This window comes from Takifugu rubripes, chromosome 13, assembly GCF_901000725.2.
Source record: "Takifugu rubripes chromosome 13, fTakRub1.2, whole genome shotgun sequence".
In the NCBI taxonomy this organism is placed as follows: domain Eukaryota; kingdom Metazoa; phylum Chordata; class Actinopteri; order Tetraodontiformes; family Tetraodontidae; genus Takifugu; species Takifugu rubripes.
Window position 1 is genome coordinate 19,622,722 of NC_042297.1, and position 19,139 is coordinate 19,641,860.

General features: G+C 47.0%; 1 protein-coding gene across 3 annotated transcripts; it reads right to left on the reverse strand.

Moving 5' to 3' along the window:
- Positions 1-17: 17 nt before the first annotated feature.
- rnf111 (ring finger protein 111) lies at positions 18-19,015 on the reverse strand. Of its 3 annotated transcripts, none has more exons than XM_011610292.2 (16): positions 18,900-19,015; positions 18,500-18,562; positions 14,892-15,851; positions 12,333-12,465; positions 8,664-8,818; positions 7,784-7,969; positions 7,213-7,607; positions 5,737-5,989; positions 5,276-5,639; positions 5,071-5,196; positions 4,892-4,997; positions 3,253-3,333; positions 3,026-3,121; positions 2,692-2,775; positions 2,206-2,309; positions 18-1,532 (listed from the first exon to the last, which is right to left on the reverse strand). In XM_011610292.2, exons 3-16 carry the CDS (start codon positions 15,766-15,768, stop codon positions 1,415-1,417), a joined length of 3,078 nt encoding a protein of 1,025 aa, XP_011608594.2. In that variant the 5' UTR covers positions 15,769-15,851; positions 18,500-18,562; positions 18,900-19,015; the 3' UTR covers positions 18-1,414. The 3 variants fall into 3 exon arrangements, with proteins under 3 accessions (XP_011608594.2, XP_011608593.2, XP_011608595.2); XM_011610291.2 differs by having other exon boundaries at positions 2,692-2,778; XM_011610293.2 differs by lacking the exon at positions 2,692-2,775.
- Between the last annotated feature and the right edge of the window lie 124 nt (positions 19,016-19,139).

Consider the following 19,139-nt stretch of genomic DNA (forward strand, 5'->3'; position numbering starts at 1 on the left):
AAAACAAAAGGAGAGACTCAAGAGTTATCCAAGTTTATTAATATTATTTTTAAAACTAATATAAATCCCACAGAATATGATCCTGATGCCTTTCAATGGGTTCATGGATACCTGCTTTAAGTACTGCACTGCAACACTCCATTCAAAATGTCACTTTTTTGTCATTTCAAATATGGATCCGTGGACACACATGGCCTCAGTGCACCGTCAAGTTCACTAGTCTCCTATTTTCTCTATTGTGCAAGAATCTGCGCGCGTGTTAGTGTTTTTATCTCGGCAACAGACACAGTGGATTCTAAAGTCCAAAGACAGAAAGGATGGCGGCTCAAAGGAAGAGAGAAAAGGTCGTTATTTCTGGTGGAGGTCGGGAGGTCGCAGGCTTGTGTTGACCTGAGATCAGGAAGTGGACCGCAGGAAGTCAAGCTGACGTCAAAATAAAAGCTTCAGGGCGGCGCGACGGCTGTCACGGTTGGACAGAACAGTTTGGTGGGGGGGGGGGGGGTTCAACATTCTTTCCCGGGTATCTGACGTACACCGGGTGATGACAGCAGTTTCTCTGATAGATGACAGTGATATCTTTTTCTTTTTTTTTTTAAGAGGGGGAGCAAAGCATGTGCATAACCTGGGACTGAGGTGAACATCAGAGTTTATTCCACTCTAGAAATACTGGGTGTGCACTAATACAGCAGCTGATCTGTTAACATATTATCCCTAGTTAGGAATGTCTTGGTTTACTTAAAAAAAAAAAAACAAAAAAAAACATCTTCACTAACAATCCACATCTTCTAAACATGAACTAATCAATACAATGATTGGTAAGATGAATCCTGCAATGTTTTGCTTTTTTTCCGTTGTTTTTTTTTTTTTTTTAATCTTCTTAAAAGGAGGTCGTCATTCTATCCTAGTAAAGCAAGGCATTAGGTTTACAGAAATGCATCTTTACCAGAGCAGCTCTCCCCACCGGCAGCGCGTCAGGCCGCGTGCGCCCGCGTCATTTGTGCAAAGAAATGCATCGCAAGGAAACATGCAGAGGAACAAAACAAATATGACATCTGAGGAAACAATCCAAAGCTACATAAAAGCTTCATAAATACAATAAAATCTTGGAAACCTTAATGCAGATTCCTAGCTGTTGTAGCTAACGTGTGGTAGCTGGCACTCTGGCCCTCGGGGGGGGGGGGGGGGGGGGGGGGGGCGCTGCTGTCTGTCTGTTCGTTTGTTAGTCATTTACTATATTCTTGTCCGAGTGGAGCTGCGCAGGAAACTCATGCCATCTTTGGTTGACTGCAGTACTGAAGGAGAAAATAACGTGATCTCAAAATAAACCTTCAACAAAAGGGCGTGTTAGTTTTAAAAAAAGAAGAAGAAGAAGAAGAAGAAGAAGAAGAAGGAGGAACGAAAAATGACAACAGCATCAACTCTCGGTGGACAGCTGCGCCTCGATGTCCACCCTGCAGATGGGGCACTTCTTGTTGGTGACGAGCCACTGGTCCACGCACAGCTGGTGGAAGAGGTGCATGCACGGGAGACGTCTGGGGGGGACACAGACCAGGCGTTAGCACTCGCGTTCACCTGGCCTCCGCGCACGTCTGATGGGGTAACGAACTGAGGTGCAGGTAAACCCGAGAACGCCATTTTGAAATGGTGTCCGAAATGTTAGCGAGCGTCGCTGGAGCCCTATGTAGCGCCCTCAATGTAAACAGCCAATATGTCAACTGGAAAGGGGGCTGTAAAGACACATATCGCCACCTAGTGGTGGGGAGGACATAAACCAGGACAAGGATACTTCGATAAGGGAAAGTCTAATTCTGAAGTGCATGCAAGCGTACGTGGAGGTGCACAAGGCGTTTCTGTGAGGAATAAACACTAATAAAGGATTTTAAGAGACAGTTTCTCCCATTTCTTTAAAAAAGAAGAATAAAAACGTGTGGGTGCAGTGTTTTCTACATCCAGCAGGGGGCAGAAAAAGCTGAGGGAAAAACTGAACAAGTGCCAACGTGCAGCTCCATGAGGGTTGTAATTTTTAAAGCACCCTGGGGTCCTCCTGATTACCAGACCTTTGGGTTTTAAAACATAAAATACGTCTCAAGAGGAGCTGGGGGGGGGGGCGAGCCATCAACACGTCTCTGTGTTCACACTCAAGGACGCACCCCTGAAGTCATAATTGAACAGCCAGCAACAAAAACCCAGGAGGGGAGTTATTACCTGACATCCTCCCCCTCCTCCAGTATGGAGAGGCAGATGGTGCATTTTTCCTCCGTGTCTTCATCTGCCCCCTCCTCTTCGTCCTGTTTATCGTGCAGCTTTCTCTGTGAGGGGGAAACGTCGGAAACGTGACTTTCCAGTGAAAGTGGCGCCGGTTGGGTCTGCGTCAGCATTGTAGAGGCTTTTCAATTCTGAGTTAACTTTCTGCTCAGCTAAAAGGGTGGATTAACTTTACAAGTGCATATTACACTTACAGCGACAACAACAACAACAACAAGGCTGCTCAGGAAGAGGCAGAAATGGCACAGGACTATTAAATTCTGTTGGCGACAGAGATAATGGTCATTTTGTCCTGAAAACTATCACAGTCATCCTAATCAAAGTTACTCTAGAGCCAAATTCCCTGGCCCCCATGGCTAACAGTAACATCCAGGCTACATTTGAGCAGAGACATGTTTCCAGATTGACTTGTTGGTTATTTCTCACCGATTCTGGGGTTGCGTGCATATTTTTCCCAATAGATGCCCAAGCTTCAGGGGTTAACTGTGGGTCAATGTCTCTCTCCAACACCTTCTGTATTGGGTGGCAGGGCATTAGATTGCTTATTCAGTAACATTTGGAAAGCCCTAAGGAACAGTTTCCCCAACAAACTCACACACTACAGTATTTCTGCTACATGATGGCAAAACATCAGACATTTGAAATGAGCACAAAAGACCACTATGGACTCTGTCCCAGAGGTTCCCGTTACAGACATGCACCACATACACAGTCTACTCATTTCCAATGTGCGGGTCACAGAGCAGGCGAAGCGGCTCACCTTTTTATATTTGTGTGGGTACGTGCACCTCTCTATGGTTCCCTGAGAGGCTCCTCGGTTCACAGTCCCCAATCTCTCCTCTAAATGCAGCAGGTCCTGATAGGAGACAAGATTGAGGAGCCTCAGCCCAAATGGCATCGCAGAAGCTTTGAAAATAGTCCCTTATTTCATGGTCATGGGCCAAATCTGAAGACGTTACCCAGAAAAGAATCAAATGGTTGCCTCACCTCGTAGGTTCTTCCAAAGCCAGTCATTCTGGATGAGATGTACCGGATGTGTGGATACGTCAGCTCCGATATGCCAGTGTGCTGAAAGGAAGCACCGAAAACACACATTGGTCATCGCGGAGGAACTATTTCACAGAAATACAAGCAGAAATTCTTCTTAAATGAATACATGTGGCACCCCTGGGCAACAAGTCGCCCTTCAGGGTCAGGGCCTGTTTACCATCATCTTTAGGAAAAGGCCAGATGATGCAAACCTCAAATACCAACGTATAGAATAGCACCAACGCTACAGAGCAGGAGACTAAGCAGGCAGACCAGAATGTTACTAATGACAGCTCACAGGGCCAGTGGAGGTGAAGATAAGGTCTGAAAGACTGAGAAAATATCTGATATGGGAGTTAGAAGAGGTCACGGTTCAACTGTTCAGCTGCACCTGTCCTGTGTCCTCACAGAATTCAGCCCCAGACGTCCGCAAACATCGACGAGCTTGAAGCATTTTGGAAACAAGTTGTGTGGAGCCCTCAAATTGGCAGCAATTCAAATAATTACGTTTGGAGAACAAAGAGGAATGAACGTGTTGAAAAGAACGCCTGTCCATCTGAAAGCATAGCGGGTTGATCCATCATGTTCTGGGGTTTCTGCTGCAGTCACGCACGAGGAACATTTCACAGGAATAATGGATTCGATTAAGCTTCACAATTTATAGAAGCAAAAACCACCATTTGTATAACCCCCCCCCCCAACGAAAAAAAAAATCTCAAAATCCACGACCGCCTCAACAGGCCTGAGCTGAAGGCTTTGGCTCTCAGTGTCCTGACCTAAAAACCAGGAGGCCTGTGTAAGATGGCCCAGGAATCTCACAGCACTGGGAGACTTTTGGTGGGAAGAATGGGCAAAAGCCCCTTAAAACAAGAACTGGAAGCCTCTTGGCGTTTACAAGCTGTGGTCGTGGCCAAAGGGGGCGCTATAACCTTGCTGTCATTTCATGTGAAAAAGGTAGAAAATGCAGATAAATAATTGACGATAACCTGGTGATTGCTGCTCCAAATTAGATAAAGCGGCGGTATAAAAACCTATTCTGTTATATCCATTGTCATTATATGGCTTCGGTGCACGTGGCGGCTCTGGGGTTTGAAGGGAAAAAAAGCCTTCTAAAACAAATTAGAGGGGTCTCAGAAGGCCTTCATGTGTGATGATGAAGGTCAAAGACAGATACAATTTAAAGCTAATGAACTCTGGAGAATGTTCATCAATATTCAGCTGCACATCCAGGCTCAGCGTGCACGCTGAATTCTGCTGGCGTTCACAATGTGGAAAACAGCAACCCGGAATTCCCGCACGCATTCTTTGAGGCTAAGGAGTAAATCTGATTGAAACACTGAAACAAAAATATCAGGACACGTATTTCCCCGGTTCTGTCTGAAGGATTGTGGATTTGTCGAGTTTGTACTTTAAACGCCCAACGAGTTGCGATTAACTGCTGATGCATTATTCACGCGGGTGCCCAAACCATCCTTGAAATAACTAATCTTATAAATAGGAGGCCAAGAGCATTAATCTCATTCCAACTTTGTTAAGTAGTGATTGTCTTTTCTCATTTATGCTAATGTAGCACGTGTGCTCTGGGTTGGACTCTCACCATGAAGGGGAAGTGGTGCAGTCTGGGGGGAGGGTGGTAAGGGGGCAGGTGGGAGTGCAGGTGCCCTGAAGGAGCATATGGCGCCACAGTCTCGAGGCCCAGCTCCCTGTTGATCAACACAGTACAAGAATTCAGTCTTCAGCGTACGACGGCCCAGCTGTGCTGCGCCCGATACCGACCATGCTGTCCTTTGCTCGGGCTGACGAGGATGGGAAGACATAGTTTGTGGCACGTGGATGTGGTGTCCGTGGCCGTAGTTGGGGTGCATTCTGTGTGGGTGCGGCGGTGGACGCTCGTGTGCTCGTCTGGAGGTAAAGAAAGATGCAAATTTATGTACCGAGTCAGGAAAGGGAGGGCGAGAAGGTCAATAATGGCGGTACTCACGTTGGATGCTGCATCAACCTGCGCCGCTGAACCTCCATCCTCTGCAGCATCTCATGCTGATGGAGCCTCTGCACCGAGGCCCCCAGTGCGGGTATGTGGTGCGGCAGGGTCTGGTGGTCTGTGGGCAAGTGCTGTGCCAGGGCTGCGCCGGAGCCAGAGAGGTGGTGGGTGGACAGTGGAGGTGGAGGTGCGGGGGTCATGGCGTGGCCAGAAGGATGCGATGGTAGGGATGGATGAAAGGTCACCGTGTGGGGAATCACATAATCGCCCTGTGCTGGCGGCTGAGACGTGAGCTGGGGAGTCCCGTGAGAGTGAGGACAAGACGACGAGGGCTGATGATGCAGTGAGCGTGCTAGAGGGCCGTCTGTGCACAAGAGAATGGGGGGGGGGGGGTCCAAAAAGTTTTAGAAAGACTAAAGAGGAAATGTGAAAAAGCAGCATGTCCTGTAGCTGCCACTTACATGAGGGGTGCATATAATGTCTGCAGGGCTGGGGCTGGGTTTGTGGCTGGGGCTGGGCCACCACTGAAGAGCTGAAGGAGTCCACCACAGCTGGTTGGCTGGGCCCCGGGATGGCTTGAGAAACGTAAGGTGGGGGCCGAGAGGTGGAGCCTGGGCAGCATGGATCAAAAGCTGACGTACTGCCATGGAAACTAGCCCCGCCGTTTCCACCGCTCCTGATGCTGCTGCTGCTCAGATCCACTGGCAGGGTTTGCTGTAGTGGCAAGAGAGAAAGGATTGTAAAGAAGGATAAAGCAAACTCCTCCAGAAGCCCTAATGTGTCATCCTTTGAGATACAACCGCACCACAGAATTCACTGCATTTCTTTTTAGTGGAACAACAAAAGCTTTCAGTATCTAGTCTAAATGGGGGAACAGATATATTGAGCAATGAAAGTGGAAGGCAGGATGATAAAGAGTAAATAATAAATGCCATCTCGAGGCCTTCACATCCATCTTTGAAGCCACATCAGGAAATAATGACAACATTCTCCCCTCTGGTGCATGACAGCTCATTGTGCCAACAGAACCAGACTGAGCTGCAGACAGCTGATCAGATGACCCACTGCAGAGACATGGGTTACGACACACAAACGGGGGAGAATCGGCGTGGAACACTGCCTACAGTACGCTACGCACCCAAGACTTACAAGGACAACTTTCAACCCTTCATATATAAAAAGGAAAGATAACATTTATTAGGTTACCAACACATCTGGGCCAATCAAAACGGACCGTTTTAGATTGTACAGTTGACATTTTCTGTTATTCAGCCTGCAGGCAGAAGGCGGATCACAGTGGAGCCTGGACGGGTTGGATCCAATGTGGGTCGACAGACACCGCTGTCTAACCATGTCAGGTGTCAACAGCATCTCCAAAAGCTTGTGCGGGACGAGGGTCCGGTTGGTGGACCACAAGGAGCTGGCAGTCAGTCAAGATCCAGAGGCTCATTGAGTCTAGTGGACCCACCAGGACCCAGAAGAACCAGTGACCTGTTGAGTTCTGCTGCTGACTGGTTTTATCGATAGCCGTGTCTGCATCCATCATCGCTAACGTTACCCTGCAAACAATCCTTTACCATTTTCTACTATGCTTTAATCAATATTCTGTGGGGAAACATATTGATAGTCGAAGAGCACCCCATCAAATATGGTCTCAGTACTCAGGGTATTGATATCGGTAGACTTAAATTATGACACAAATAGTCACTGAATTATTTACAGAATTTTCAAGCCGTTTGATTGGTTAAAAAGTAACACATGTTGCCACTCAGACACATAAAACAGCCTGTTTTACAACCCATGGTACTTATTGAGTGTCTTGAGCAGCACAGTGACACAGTGTATAATTAATGATGTCATTCTCCAAGAGAAAGGCCAATATGCAACCTCATTTACATATTAAGTACAGGAGGGTGTGTTTACTGGACCGGGCCTACCTGGTCATGGTAATGGCCTGTATTGTTGCCGCTAGTACTGATGTTGCCGCTGCCGACTCCAGCACACGTTGCAGGCAGAGCGGTGGGCCGCTCCACGGTGCAGCTCGACTCCTGAAAAGGCAGGGTGCCCGGGGGCTGTGGCGCCGGGTGGTGAACGTGGTGGATGAAGTGGTGAGTGTTGCTGTGGCTGTGGACGTGACTGTGGCTGTGCTGAGAGCCACTGGTCTGTTGAGAGGACGAGGCCTGCATGCAGCTTGAATGCGAGTGGCTTAAGGACAGGTGACCAGGGGAGGGCCGCCCACACGGGGAGTGCTGCTGGCAGCAGGAGGGGAGTCTGGGCATGGCTGTGCCTGCGTTCTCCCCCGCTGCAGCTGACAAGCTGGGTCTGTTGTCATCTGGACAGAATACATGAAGAAAAGACATAAATAAAGGGGCTCTGAAGGGGCGACTCAATATAAACCACTCTAATGAGCATCAGCAAAAGAAAAGGAAAAATATCTTTGAACAGGCCTCAGAGCAAAGGTAATAAATACTCCAACAACTGGTTTGATGGTGTCGTGTCCAGTCTTACCCTCTGTGGCTGTACGATTAGAACCACTTGGCCTCTGTGTGTGCATATTTTCAGGTATGGAGCCCGAGCAGCTAGTGGAGGGACCTGGGGCATCATTGAGCTCTGAGGTAGAGGCATGATGGGAAGATAATGATGAGCCGACTGTTTGAGACGGAACGCCAGAGGTTGTTGGCACAACTGAGAGTTCTGGGAGAGAAAGAGGTGACGATTCAGAAGCAAACCAATTTATAAAAGTACAAATATTCTGTTGATGTTCCGGTGTCCCGATTGTAAAGGGGAAACACCAACGACGGCTATAATGTGTACACTGCACAAGGTTAGCAGTCAAGGAAAAGGAGAAGGCCTCATTAGCATCCAAGCATGAGCTCGCGGTGCACTTTTCATATTTCCAAATTAATTGACCCTCTTTCTCTGAAGACATGCAAACACTCTCCCACGTTACAGCCACTGCTGCAGGCTGATGGAAAATGACTGAAGCCCATTTTTGTCTGGGTACTAGTTCCATGTTGATCACAGTTCGTGTGAAAAACAATTCATTGCTCTGATTAATGCATGCGACTCCTTCACAATAACTTAAATCCGGCTCCAATCTGCCAAACTGGATGTGACATAATACAGTTTGCAGCCTTTCATCATTTAGGCACTTAGCCAGGGAACCACAGACATAAGTGTTGACATATGTACAGCAGAGTGATACACCAACAGAGCAACGCTGACACAGGAAAAGCAGAAATTACAAATACAAAACACATCAGCTGAATGGTTTGATGATCATTTGAGAATGGGTGGAAAATGGCTGTTTAAAAAACGCGTTAAAAAAAAAAAAAAGAACAAAGGAAATGTAAAAGGTTGCTGTACATACTGTAGCGCTTGCTCTTACCATCTTCATCTACAGTGAGGTCCACCACCTCCCCTGCGCTCTGACGTAGTGGCTGAATGACGGTGGAGAGCCTGTGACGACCACGGGGCTCCTGAAGACGATTCTGGGAACAGCTAGTGTTCCAAATTCTGCCGAGACCCCCCGCAGAATGCGACCTGCAGGCATGCACGCATTGAGAAAACAAATTGATTAAAGCACACAACAGAAAAGGTCACTCAGGCACATTTCACATCCACGCGCTCACAAAGTGAATAAACGTAAATGTCAGACATTTTTATCGGACTCACGGCTCATATCATTATATATTCTCCAAGAACTGCAGTTGTAGCTGCACTCAAAACCTTCCCCGCCCTCCTCCTTTTAATTTTCTCCCTGGGTCTTGTCACTCAACCCCTACTTCTGCATGACTGCAGTGAGGGGCTGAGGAATAGTCACATTTACTGCACAGCAAAGTGCTTAGCAGGGGGATAAGCTCCAGGGACAGGGAGCTGGTGCCTGTATGGCAGTGCCGTAAAGCTGGAGACGCGGCGCTTTGGAGCAGGGGGATTTTACCGTTGCATCCTGACAGCACATGAACAGAAGAGAAAGGCTGTAAAAATATAGGCTCCTCCAGTATAGCCCAGCGTCAGTGGTGAGGAATAACCAGTGCTTGAACTATTTCCTCCCTGTGTCTGTTTCCCCTCAGATCACAGACACGATTACTCTTTTTTTTCTATTACTACATTACCTTAACAATGCTGAATTAGCTTTGTAAAGGATTTTTAATTTAATAGTTGGTGATGACTCAGGGTTAATGTAAAAAAGAGCATTCATTATAATCTACTGCTCATTATGCAGAAGAAGCTGAAAGTGTTTGAAGGAAATGCCTTCCCTCTTGCCTTCTGTGATAAGGGGGATTCCCATTAGCTCATAATGTTTCCTTCCAAATTAAAATTCCTGCTAGACTTGCTGCACAACACAACTGGAACAAAAGAGGAAAGTTATCATTCAAATACACAGACTCACGTCTGAGGCTGAACATGCAGTAGTAAAGGTGGTAAAGCAGAGGGGGGCGCATTATGGCTGTGTTTTGGATGTAACTGGACTCCACACGTCTGCTGCTGCTGCTGCCACTGAGGAGCAGCTCCTGTCACTAGGGGGTGGGGGGGGTTCTTAATTAAGCAGACCTGGGATTATTTTGCAAATATCTGTTTACCACCGTGAACCCCTGGGGTTTGGGCAGGTAGCCAAGAGTCAGCCAGCACATTATAAACAGGAACACTGAGGGAATGAGTGACTTGAAGGTGCACTGTTGGATCTTGCATGTTTCCCATGCCATTTAGTTTTTTTGTCTCAAATCTTTGGCCTTTCTCCTTGATCCGCTAGCTGCCTCCCCCACAAAAAGCACAGCCCCTGGACACAACATGGGGACATAGAGTTAAAAAACACAAGGGGGGCAGGCTGTGCACCCAAACATAAACCACTTTCCAGCCAAGCACCGACAGGACGGTGAGAGAAGGGGGAGGGGATTCGTGCCCATGCAGATAAAAATATAAATTTACTCACTGAACAGTTGGAGTTAGCAACATTAGCATAGCCCAGATCCGATTTTGATGCACACTCGTGACATTTAGGAAACAGTGGTGGGAGGGGTAAAAGTGCTCAAGTGACGTCATGCACGCTCGTACATTCGGATTAAAGCAGATGCAGGACTGTTTCAGAGTAGAGAACATTTACAGGTAGATTAAATATTTATTTAAGTTGCTATCAGCAAAGGGATGGTGCTGGAACACTGATGTTTAATGTCTCCCGCCATTCGCTGCATCGGAGTACAAATGACATCACCCTCGATTGCACGTGGTTAATAATTAAATCCCACATTACAGGCTCTGCAAGAGTCATCGTCTTTTAAATTATTTTACATGAAGAACTGGCTTTGAGGCTGTGGAGAGGCAGCTACATGAAGTTATTATGCTGGGTAGAGGCTGAATTTTAATTAGTCAAACTGCAGTTCCCGAACAATAACGAGAAAACATTTAAAATGACAATTAGGAGCGACATTTATTGAAACAGAGAGGAGAGGCGCACGCGTGACTGGAACGATCCGTCTGATGTGGACGACCTCGCTGGCTTCCAATCAACGCACATCAGGACACCATTTTCAGGAGCAGTTTTACATAAATGATGCACCAAGCTGACCCGTTAGAATAAATGTTAGGATAAAAGTATTTCCCCGGGAAACAGTGGTGGCCTTATAAAAGCTGCTGTGTCACTTTGTAGGTTAAAGCCGACGATTCTAGTGAACATTCTCTTGGCCTGTGATTCCCCACCCTCTTCCTCTCCTGCTGCCCATCCCCCCCTCTGGTGAAGCTCATCCCGACATTTTCTGGTGAACCGGAATGTCTTTTACAGGGAAACAGGCTGATAACTACAACCACAACAGGCTCCAGGCTTGGTGGAACCACCCCTGGTACAATAACATTGTCAAACATTTAGTGGTCATTTAGGGACTAAGCTGTATAATGGGGTTAAAAAAATATTCCCCTTAACATAATTCTTAATGCCAACAAGCCTCACTTGTCTTCTATGTTAGCAATGATGAGAGATCATGACACTGACGTTATGATATGATTTGTTCACATATTTTAAACAAATTCTACCTTGAAGCCACCTTCTGCTTTAGCCCAAGGCTGAACTGCTGGAATCCAGTTATAACAACTACATTACATGCCATTATCAATATTGTGTTGAGTTGGTAAAACAGCTTTTGGCAACAAGTTTAGCTTATTCTGCAAGTATTTACATGAATTTGAAATGGAGATTTTTTTTTCGATTCAGGGGTCCAATTTCTGGGTGGGAGGATGAATTTAAAACCACTTAAAGACTCGATAAACCTTCAATGCCTCACAACATGCAACTCTTGTTTTATGAAAGAATTAATAAAGGCTCCAAGCAAGACAACCATGTGGTCCAACCATGTGGTGCAGATGTTTGAGCAGAGAGAGCTCCACAACGCGGTCTGATCAAATGGACACTATTACGGTCTGTTGTTGGTTTTGTGACTTAAAGCATCATTTTCACTATTTGTTCCAGCTTACTTTAAACAAAAGAGGATATTTTAAAAGTACGGCCGTCGTCTACTGTATGCAGACAATGAGCTGGCTAGTTAGCCACCAGTGCTAACGCTATGCTCCGCCATCCTGCTTCTGAGTGCAAAAATTCAACATGTCAGCAACATTTGAGCCAGTTCTTGTTGGCTAAAAAGTCGTTTTTTTTTTATGTGTTGCAATTGTGTGATGCGTGTTCCCTTAAGTTGTGCGTGTGTTTTTCTTAGCAGCTTACCACAGCTTGGACCTTGGAAATAGTATGAATTTGCTGTCAACTGTAATAAAGAATTTATTACATCACGATTTCAGTGTTTTCTGTTAAGACTCTGGCAATAAAAGTACAACAGTACAAACATTGATCAGAGATGTTTTGGTCCAATGATGGGATACCAGTGCACCACAGCTGTGTTGTGTTTGTGTCACACTCCAATGAGCTCACTAGTGTCGCAGACCACCGTGCAACGAAGGCCCTACACATGTTACTCAATCCTATGAAGCCCCACAGACACCGTACGGTGTTGCGCCACAGAGCCCAGGCACGGTGGGACGCGCCGTGACACGTAAACACAGTTGAGACGCCTACCTGAAGCCATCACCGACCGTGACAATTTCCACCTCGCTGTCCGTCGACGTAACGTTGATCTCTTCGCTTGCGGGGATAGCAGGAGCCGGGGCTGGCGTCGCCTCGATCACCACCACATCCTCGTCTAAAGCGCCTGCACAACAGTCACAGGGGTCAAGGCTCAAGCACAAGGTCTGGGTGGAGAGCCAGCAAACAGATCAGAATAAAGCAACCAGACACTTTTCAATGATTTCCTTGTTTCATCTCTGATGACTCTGCATATAAGGTGCAAAAATCACGACTAAAACGCTCTCGTGATGCTTTTGCTCAAATGAGTTGATGCCACCATTTAATGAGTTAAGTAATGCATCCCTCTATGGACTCATCCCACTTTACAGAGGCTAAAGGAGGACGATAGAGCCTCTTCCCTCAGTAACCCAACATACATGTTAATGTTTAATTCAAGACTTCGATCTATAGGTTGAGTTCCCCTGAACTAGTTTAAGAGATTCAGAGCACTTTGTGTCTAACTTGTGTCGTGTGTAGGTGAGATGATGAGTGTGAATCTAATGATCTTCCACATTCCAAGGTTAATCTCAGACTGAACTTTAGCCGTATTTAAGTACAGCTGTTTATTAGGAGTCACGTTAAACGATGGGACAATAACCCGTCTCTGTAATCCAACCCTGACCCCCACCGCACTGCTTCAGCCGGGTCTGTGGTCACTACGGAAGCCTGGAAGTATCAAAGCTTTGGAACAGAGGGAAAACGATCACATGGATCCTGATAACAAAAGCACGGTATCGTGCGTGCCGGCCCAGTAGTCGGCACTTCCTCTTTACATGGAGAGAAAAACATGTTTTCAAAACATCCATGCAAAAGCTCACGGATTAAGGAGCTCCAAGCAAACGCAACACAACCTCGCCATTTTCGTCACCGTGTAAAGGGGGTCCGTAGTCGTGGTCTCTCTTCCCTTCTCCAGACCGGTTTGATCCTTGTTTTGTCTGGAGCTGAAGCTCATTTGCCCCAAACTATTCCAGACAAGGCTTTCTTTAAAACATCTTCACATCTAATCTGGCCTCTCTGCAACTAGTGAATGATTCCACAATCAATCAATCATTCATGAATACTTTAATAATGTAGAAAATGGTTGACTGATGTTTGGCAGATGCAGCTTCAACGCAGCGTCACTCTTCTCTTCGATCGATGAGCACCTCCAGTCCAAATTGCTGTTAACAGTCCGCTGCGCAGCGGTAAAGACGGTGTTTTTGTGCACACAATCGAGCCCCTGCCAGGCCAGTGAAGTCCAGAACTCCCCACAGTCATTTCTACTCCAACGGCCTCCAGGGAACGGCTGCTTAGCACCCACTGCAGGTCTAATTGCCTCCAACCCTTCTTGTGCTTACACAAACAAGGAATCCTTTCTCACCGCTCTCAGTGAGCGCAATTAAAACCAAGATTGCAACTGACATGATGAAACAGTCGCTCTATTCACTTGGAGCAGAAGGCCTAGCACATTTTTTAGAGACCAAGATGTTGATGCATTAATCAAAATGTTCCATCTCAGAGGCCGCGCTCCACTTGACAGTGCTTAATCAATTCCTTATTAAATAGTTGGACCATTTATTCTCCACAGGTGTGACGTCCATATGCGTTTGGATATGGGTGAAAGGTCACTAACTAGAACATAAATGGGGTCTATATTGTTCTTTATGTTCCATTTGTCTACAGAGGAGAGTTTATGGCTTCGTGACACACCTGCTGTGACGGAGCACATTAACACAGCAGGTTTCATCACCTGCCTCCTTCCCTTTTTCCATCGCTGTCAACAAGGGCAGAGTTTTTCCTCAGAGATGTTTGGTCTCTATGCAGCGCTGCCACTTGGCGACCTCGGAGTTATCTTCCCTTCTACCTCTCACCATAGAAGCACAACCGACCTTCTACTGCGGTTTAATGGTAACTTACGTCAGGGGGCGCCGCGTTAATGCTCGTCCTCTTTGCCCCTTAAAATCGAACCAATAAAGCTACTTTGAATGATTCAATCTATGTCTTGTTTCTCAATACTACAAAGGCAAACAGGACATTGATTAAATCACTCAAAACGAGCGTTTATATGGTTTTGGGTGCAACTTGGGATCACTTGAAATGAAGAGCTGACTACCAAAAACACACATAAGAAGGTGGTTTATAAATATGAACCATTGCATTAGTTAGGTAAAGTTTAATACGCCACCCGTCGGTGTGTTGTGCAAGCAGCGTGGAACATCTGGCCTTCCTGTTTTAGCTCCACTTACCAATTCATGTTGCATTAATGTACTTTGATTAAAATATGATCATTTATGGAGGCTGGATTGATTGTGCCCCCCGCAGCATCAGTGTTGTTAGTGCTGCAGAAATAATGTCTACAACATTCTTTTACCAACAGCTGGTTAAAAAAAAAAAAAGGTAGATTAATACGTTTCCAGAGCTGCCACAAAAATAGTAATGTAAGATCAAACAAGTCATCATGTGCATCAACAGAATCTTCATCAGTGTGGAGATTATGATGCGAAGCCATGGGAGTGGTGGTTTCTGAGGTACCTGTGGCAGCAGTAGCACTGGCGGGCTGGCTGTTGGTGCTGCTGACGTCCACGTACAGCTCGTCTTCCGCCTCGGTAGAAGACTGGGAGGAGGAGTCGATGCTCAGATCGTCGCTGGAACTACTGGTGCTGTGGAGGAGAGCGTATTTCCTACGTGCGATGCTTTCGCGTTTCTTTCTCTGCAACAGCAGTCGTTCCTTTTGCTTCGGAGTCCGCTGGCCCCCTCCGGGAGCGGCTTTCACAAATCTCTTCCGATGCAGGGGCCGCCGGCTTCCCAAGCAAGGCCGCTTTAGAAGCACCGGTTCGGTCTCGGACCGCACCCACTTATGTGAGCGACTGCTTCGAGTTCGACCCAGAACAGGGCGCAGACTAATGCTGGCAGCTCCACCTGTGGCCAGGACAGGAGCCTTGTGTTGGCCGCCTGTTGCTCCAGCCTCTTCCTCGTCCTCCGAGCTCAGCGTGTCCGAGTCCCCGAACTGTAGACTGGAGGAAGGGGAGGAAGCACAGTCACTGAAGGAGGATTCGTGGTTGTTCTCGTCCTCACTGGGGTGCTGTAAAAGCTGCACCCTCGGACGCTGTGGGGCCAGTGAACTCTCGCTGAGGTGACCCTCCTTCAGTGAGCAGTCTGACGGCCCCGCCTGTTGGCCCTTTCTTTTTCTGCGGCCCGTGAGGCTTCGCTCTGAGTCCCTGTGCGTTTCTGCCTCCCTCAGGGGCAGATGCCTGGACTCACAAAGGGTGTCATATTCACTACCTGCCTTCCCGATTACATCCATGTTGTTTGGGTAGTTCTTGGCTGCCTCCATGGACTCTGGGTTCACCAGCGGCTCCTTCAGATGCTCCTGTCTTCTGGGGGCCTCAGACGGCACTTCACTCTTCATGATGGAAGGTCTTTCCTCACACGGCAATCAACAAATTCACTCGCATCAGGTCCTTGGCATCCATTCACAGCATTGCAGAAAGCCTAACGAAATAAAGTAGAAATCAACAGTAAGTATGAAAGAAAATCCAAAAAAGGCCTGTTCAGGTATCAGCAATAAAGCTTTACTTCCAAACAGAGGAGGACACAACTACCTTAAACTAAATCTGTGGTATGATACTCATTGATCAAATTGGGGAAAAAAGGACTCAAACAGGCACTTAGAGAGATCTGAGTTCTCCCTTTAATGTAGGTTGTGCAACTTAACAGTATAACGTTTATATTTGGGTTGTCTAGATTCATTTCTTGCTCCTGATCCAATCTCAATACGATACCGATCCGATACAGTTCCGATACACATGTGCACATGCGCTCACTTCAAGAAGGCTACATCAGAATTGTTACCAATAGCAAAGCAGCAATGTTTCACATGAAAAAACAGCCCACATCCAAGCTGGTCTTTGCTTTACAAGCCTAGTTCTGGAATAAACGTGTATCTGGAGCCATTTGGAGGTAGATGCCAGACCTTAACAGTCTGAGCATTTCTGGTCATTGGCCAGACAAAAACAAATACTAAGCAAAAGCGTCAGACTTCTTTTTTCACGTTTAAAAAGATAAAACTCCAAAGACAATGCAGCTGTTTCTAGCAGGTGCTGAGCAGTACCACAAACCCATTTACAACCATTGCCATCAAGAAGCTGCCTACGCGATGCAGAAAGCCGAGTACTGACTCGGTTGGTGCGCCACCACTGTACCCACGAGGAAGCGGGGCCGAATCTAACGCCAAACAATCACCACGGCATCAAAATGTCAGGTTGTTGCAGTTGTTCCAGCCGGTTGGCGGTTTGTTAAGGTCGGGTTCTAAATTAGGCTTCACGATCTTTTGTGCTAGCACAGATTGAAACGCCTCCGCTAACCGTCTCAATTCCACCGGCAGGCGCAGTTCTTTGTTCACCAACATATCGGTCGCGTTTCTTCGTCAGTCTGATCCAATCCGATACCATCAGTAAGACGGGAATCAGTCTTATTCCTTTGGACCGGATTAGGACAACAGTAGTGATCGAGGTTACGTAACAATGGGTCGATTTATGAGCAAAACCCCCTGACTTTGATCTCTGGAAGATCTGGAAAATCCGTTCGTAATCAAGTTATTTGGGGAAAAAACCCAAGAACTGGCGGCTGTCACAACCTCCTCCCCTGGTGAAGGTAATTTAACCACAAAGGCAAACCTTATACATGAAAGCTTACATCTGAGATTATGCTTTTAACCACGTAAATGGCCGTAAGCAGCAGGTTGTAGTGCTGAATGAGATCAGAAAAAACCTGCATCTTAAAATTAGGACCCCTCTAAAAAGCTCGTATGACAGCTCGTATTGCTTTTATCCTGCAAGCGGAGTTTCTTATGGACGCCGTCACAGTCATTTCACAGCCATTCATTTCTCCCGAAGAGCGACACACGATGTAAAAATCGCTACATCCAAGAAAATGAACTACAGAAACTGTTTTTGCTTTGAGGGACACCGGTAACATAATCTCAAGAAAGACTGGTAACTCAAGCCCATTTCAGAAAGGGGAGTTCTTTTACACCGGGAGTTTGTTGCCAAGGCAACTGACTCTTTGAACATAACCTTCAGTTGGAGCGAGTTTGGTTCATTAAGCCGCAAAACTGTTTCGTTTCTCCTGCAAGATCACACACACTTGGTGGGAACAAGTAAAAGCACCAGTCGTCAAGACGGAGTTGCATTAGGCTGATTTCCAGCCACCTCAGCGTGACATTATTTTAAAAATGCATCTGAACCAGTTCGTTTAAGCCTTGCATGACAGACACAAGCTCATTTGTCAGTCGCCCATCGTCTGTTAATCACCTTACTTCTGATGAGGGTCACAGGGGTGTTGGAGGATGACCCGGCAGGAACACCTCCTGATCAGGACCCGGCAGGAACACCTCCTGATCAGGACACGGCAGGAACACCTCCTGATCAGGACACGGGACGCTGCGGTCCCGCATTCATTGTTCAGTGCAAATATCTCGGTTACAGCGAGTACAAACCAAAGTAACAGCAGCCAGCCTCCACACAAATCTCATTTAAGCGTGAGAGGCTGGTTGTCCGGTCAGGTCAGTACCTGATGCTGCATCTGTGAGGTTCTAGCACCGCCTGTCATTCGATCGGGGCCAACATCTGACACGAATAAAGCACATTTTAGCAACTTGAGGAGTGTCGTGCAGGAATCCAACGATTGGTTCCAAATAAGGCAAAACGAGCTTATGTCGTTGCGATTCGGGGGGTGATCGTGAGTGTCGAGGCGGATGTTGAAGCAGCCGCAGAAACGGCAACATTGAAACCGGTCCGACCGAGCCGCTGCCCTCCGTCCTCCCTGCGCTTCCTCTTTGCTACATCAAACCACTCGGATCGGGCAATCACACGGCGAAATGTGCTAAATCAGCGTGACATTCGAGCGTAGTTCGCACAAGGATGTTTCCAACAAGCTCAGCCGTCCGTTGTCCCACAAACGCCGCTGAAGCGACGGTGGCCGGATGGGTCGCGTCGGTGCTGAACCACCGTATAAGACTGTCAAGTGTGGTAAACTTTATACTAAAGACGATCGCGGAAACGATCCCAGCGAAGCCAGAGTGGACAGTTAGCCCCCTTAGCACTACACACTGGACAGAAGACAACAAAGACGGAACATACCTGGGTTTAAGTCCTCCCTTCAGAATGTGTCACCGTCCTTTCTGTAACGCGTTAGGTGGAATCCTGTAGGGAAATAGTGGCATGTGTTGAAAACGGGGAATTGTCGACAGGTACCTCACGCTATCATTCACTACAACTAGGCGGGCCTGCGAAGAAATCCCACCGCAATGAAAATAGTGGCTGAGATTGTGACAACACAGTTCCGAGCTGAACCGACAGGCAAAAACGAAGGGCCCCGGATGGCTACGAGCTAAGCTAACATAAAGGCTAGTCCTACTTCACTCATAAAAATACGCGTTTACACGCAGCCATTTTGGCTCGCAAATAGGGCCCATAAATCCTTAGATTGTAGTACGGCCTTCCTGTTGGGTTTTAAATTATCAATATAGAAACGTCTCACTATTAGCCCTCGACGAAGTTGCCATCCCTGCCTTCTGAGGCATCCACTCTTGTTTACCCAGCAGGTCGCCTCTCCGGTGGCTACGACTACAACACGATCGCGCCTCTTATAGCCACACGGGGGCGCCAGATCGCCGGTTCCATTTTTCATTTACGGCACTTTGCGACACATCCTCAAACTCGCCAAAATTAAAGACAGTTAAGCACTCCTGCACCATTTATTGTATCTCAGTAAGTGTAA

What these genes read in the sequence shown, in the direction of transcription:
- rnf111 (XM_011610291.2), bottom strand. Translation starts at nt 15,768, where the DNA reads ATGAAGAGTGAAGTGCCGTCTGAGGCCCCCAGAAGACAGGAGCATCTG. An exon ending in ACATTATATGCACCCCTCAT is followed by an intron (nt 5,640 to 5,736) that starts GTAAGTGGCAGC and finishes TCTTGTGCACAG; the next exon opens with ACGGCCCTCTAGCACGCTCA. An exon ending in ACCCACACAAATATAAAAAG is followed by an intron (nt 2,779 to 3,025) that starts GTGAGCCGCTTC and finishes CACCCAATACAG; the next exon opens with AAGGTGTTGGAGAGAGACAT.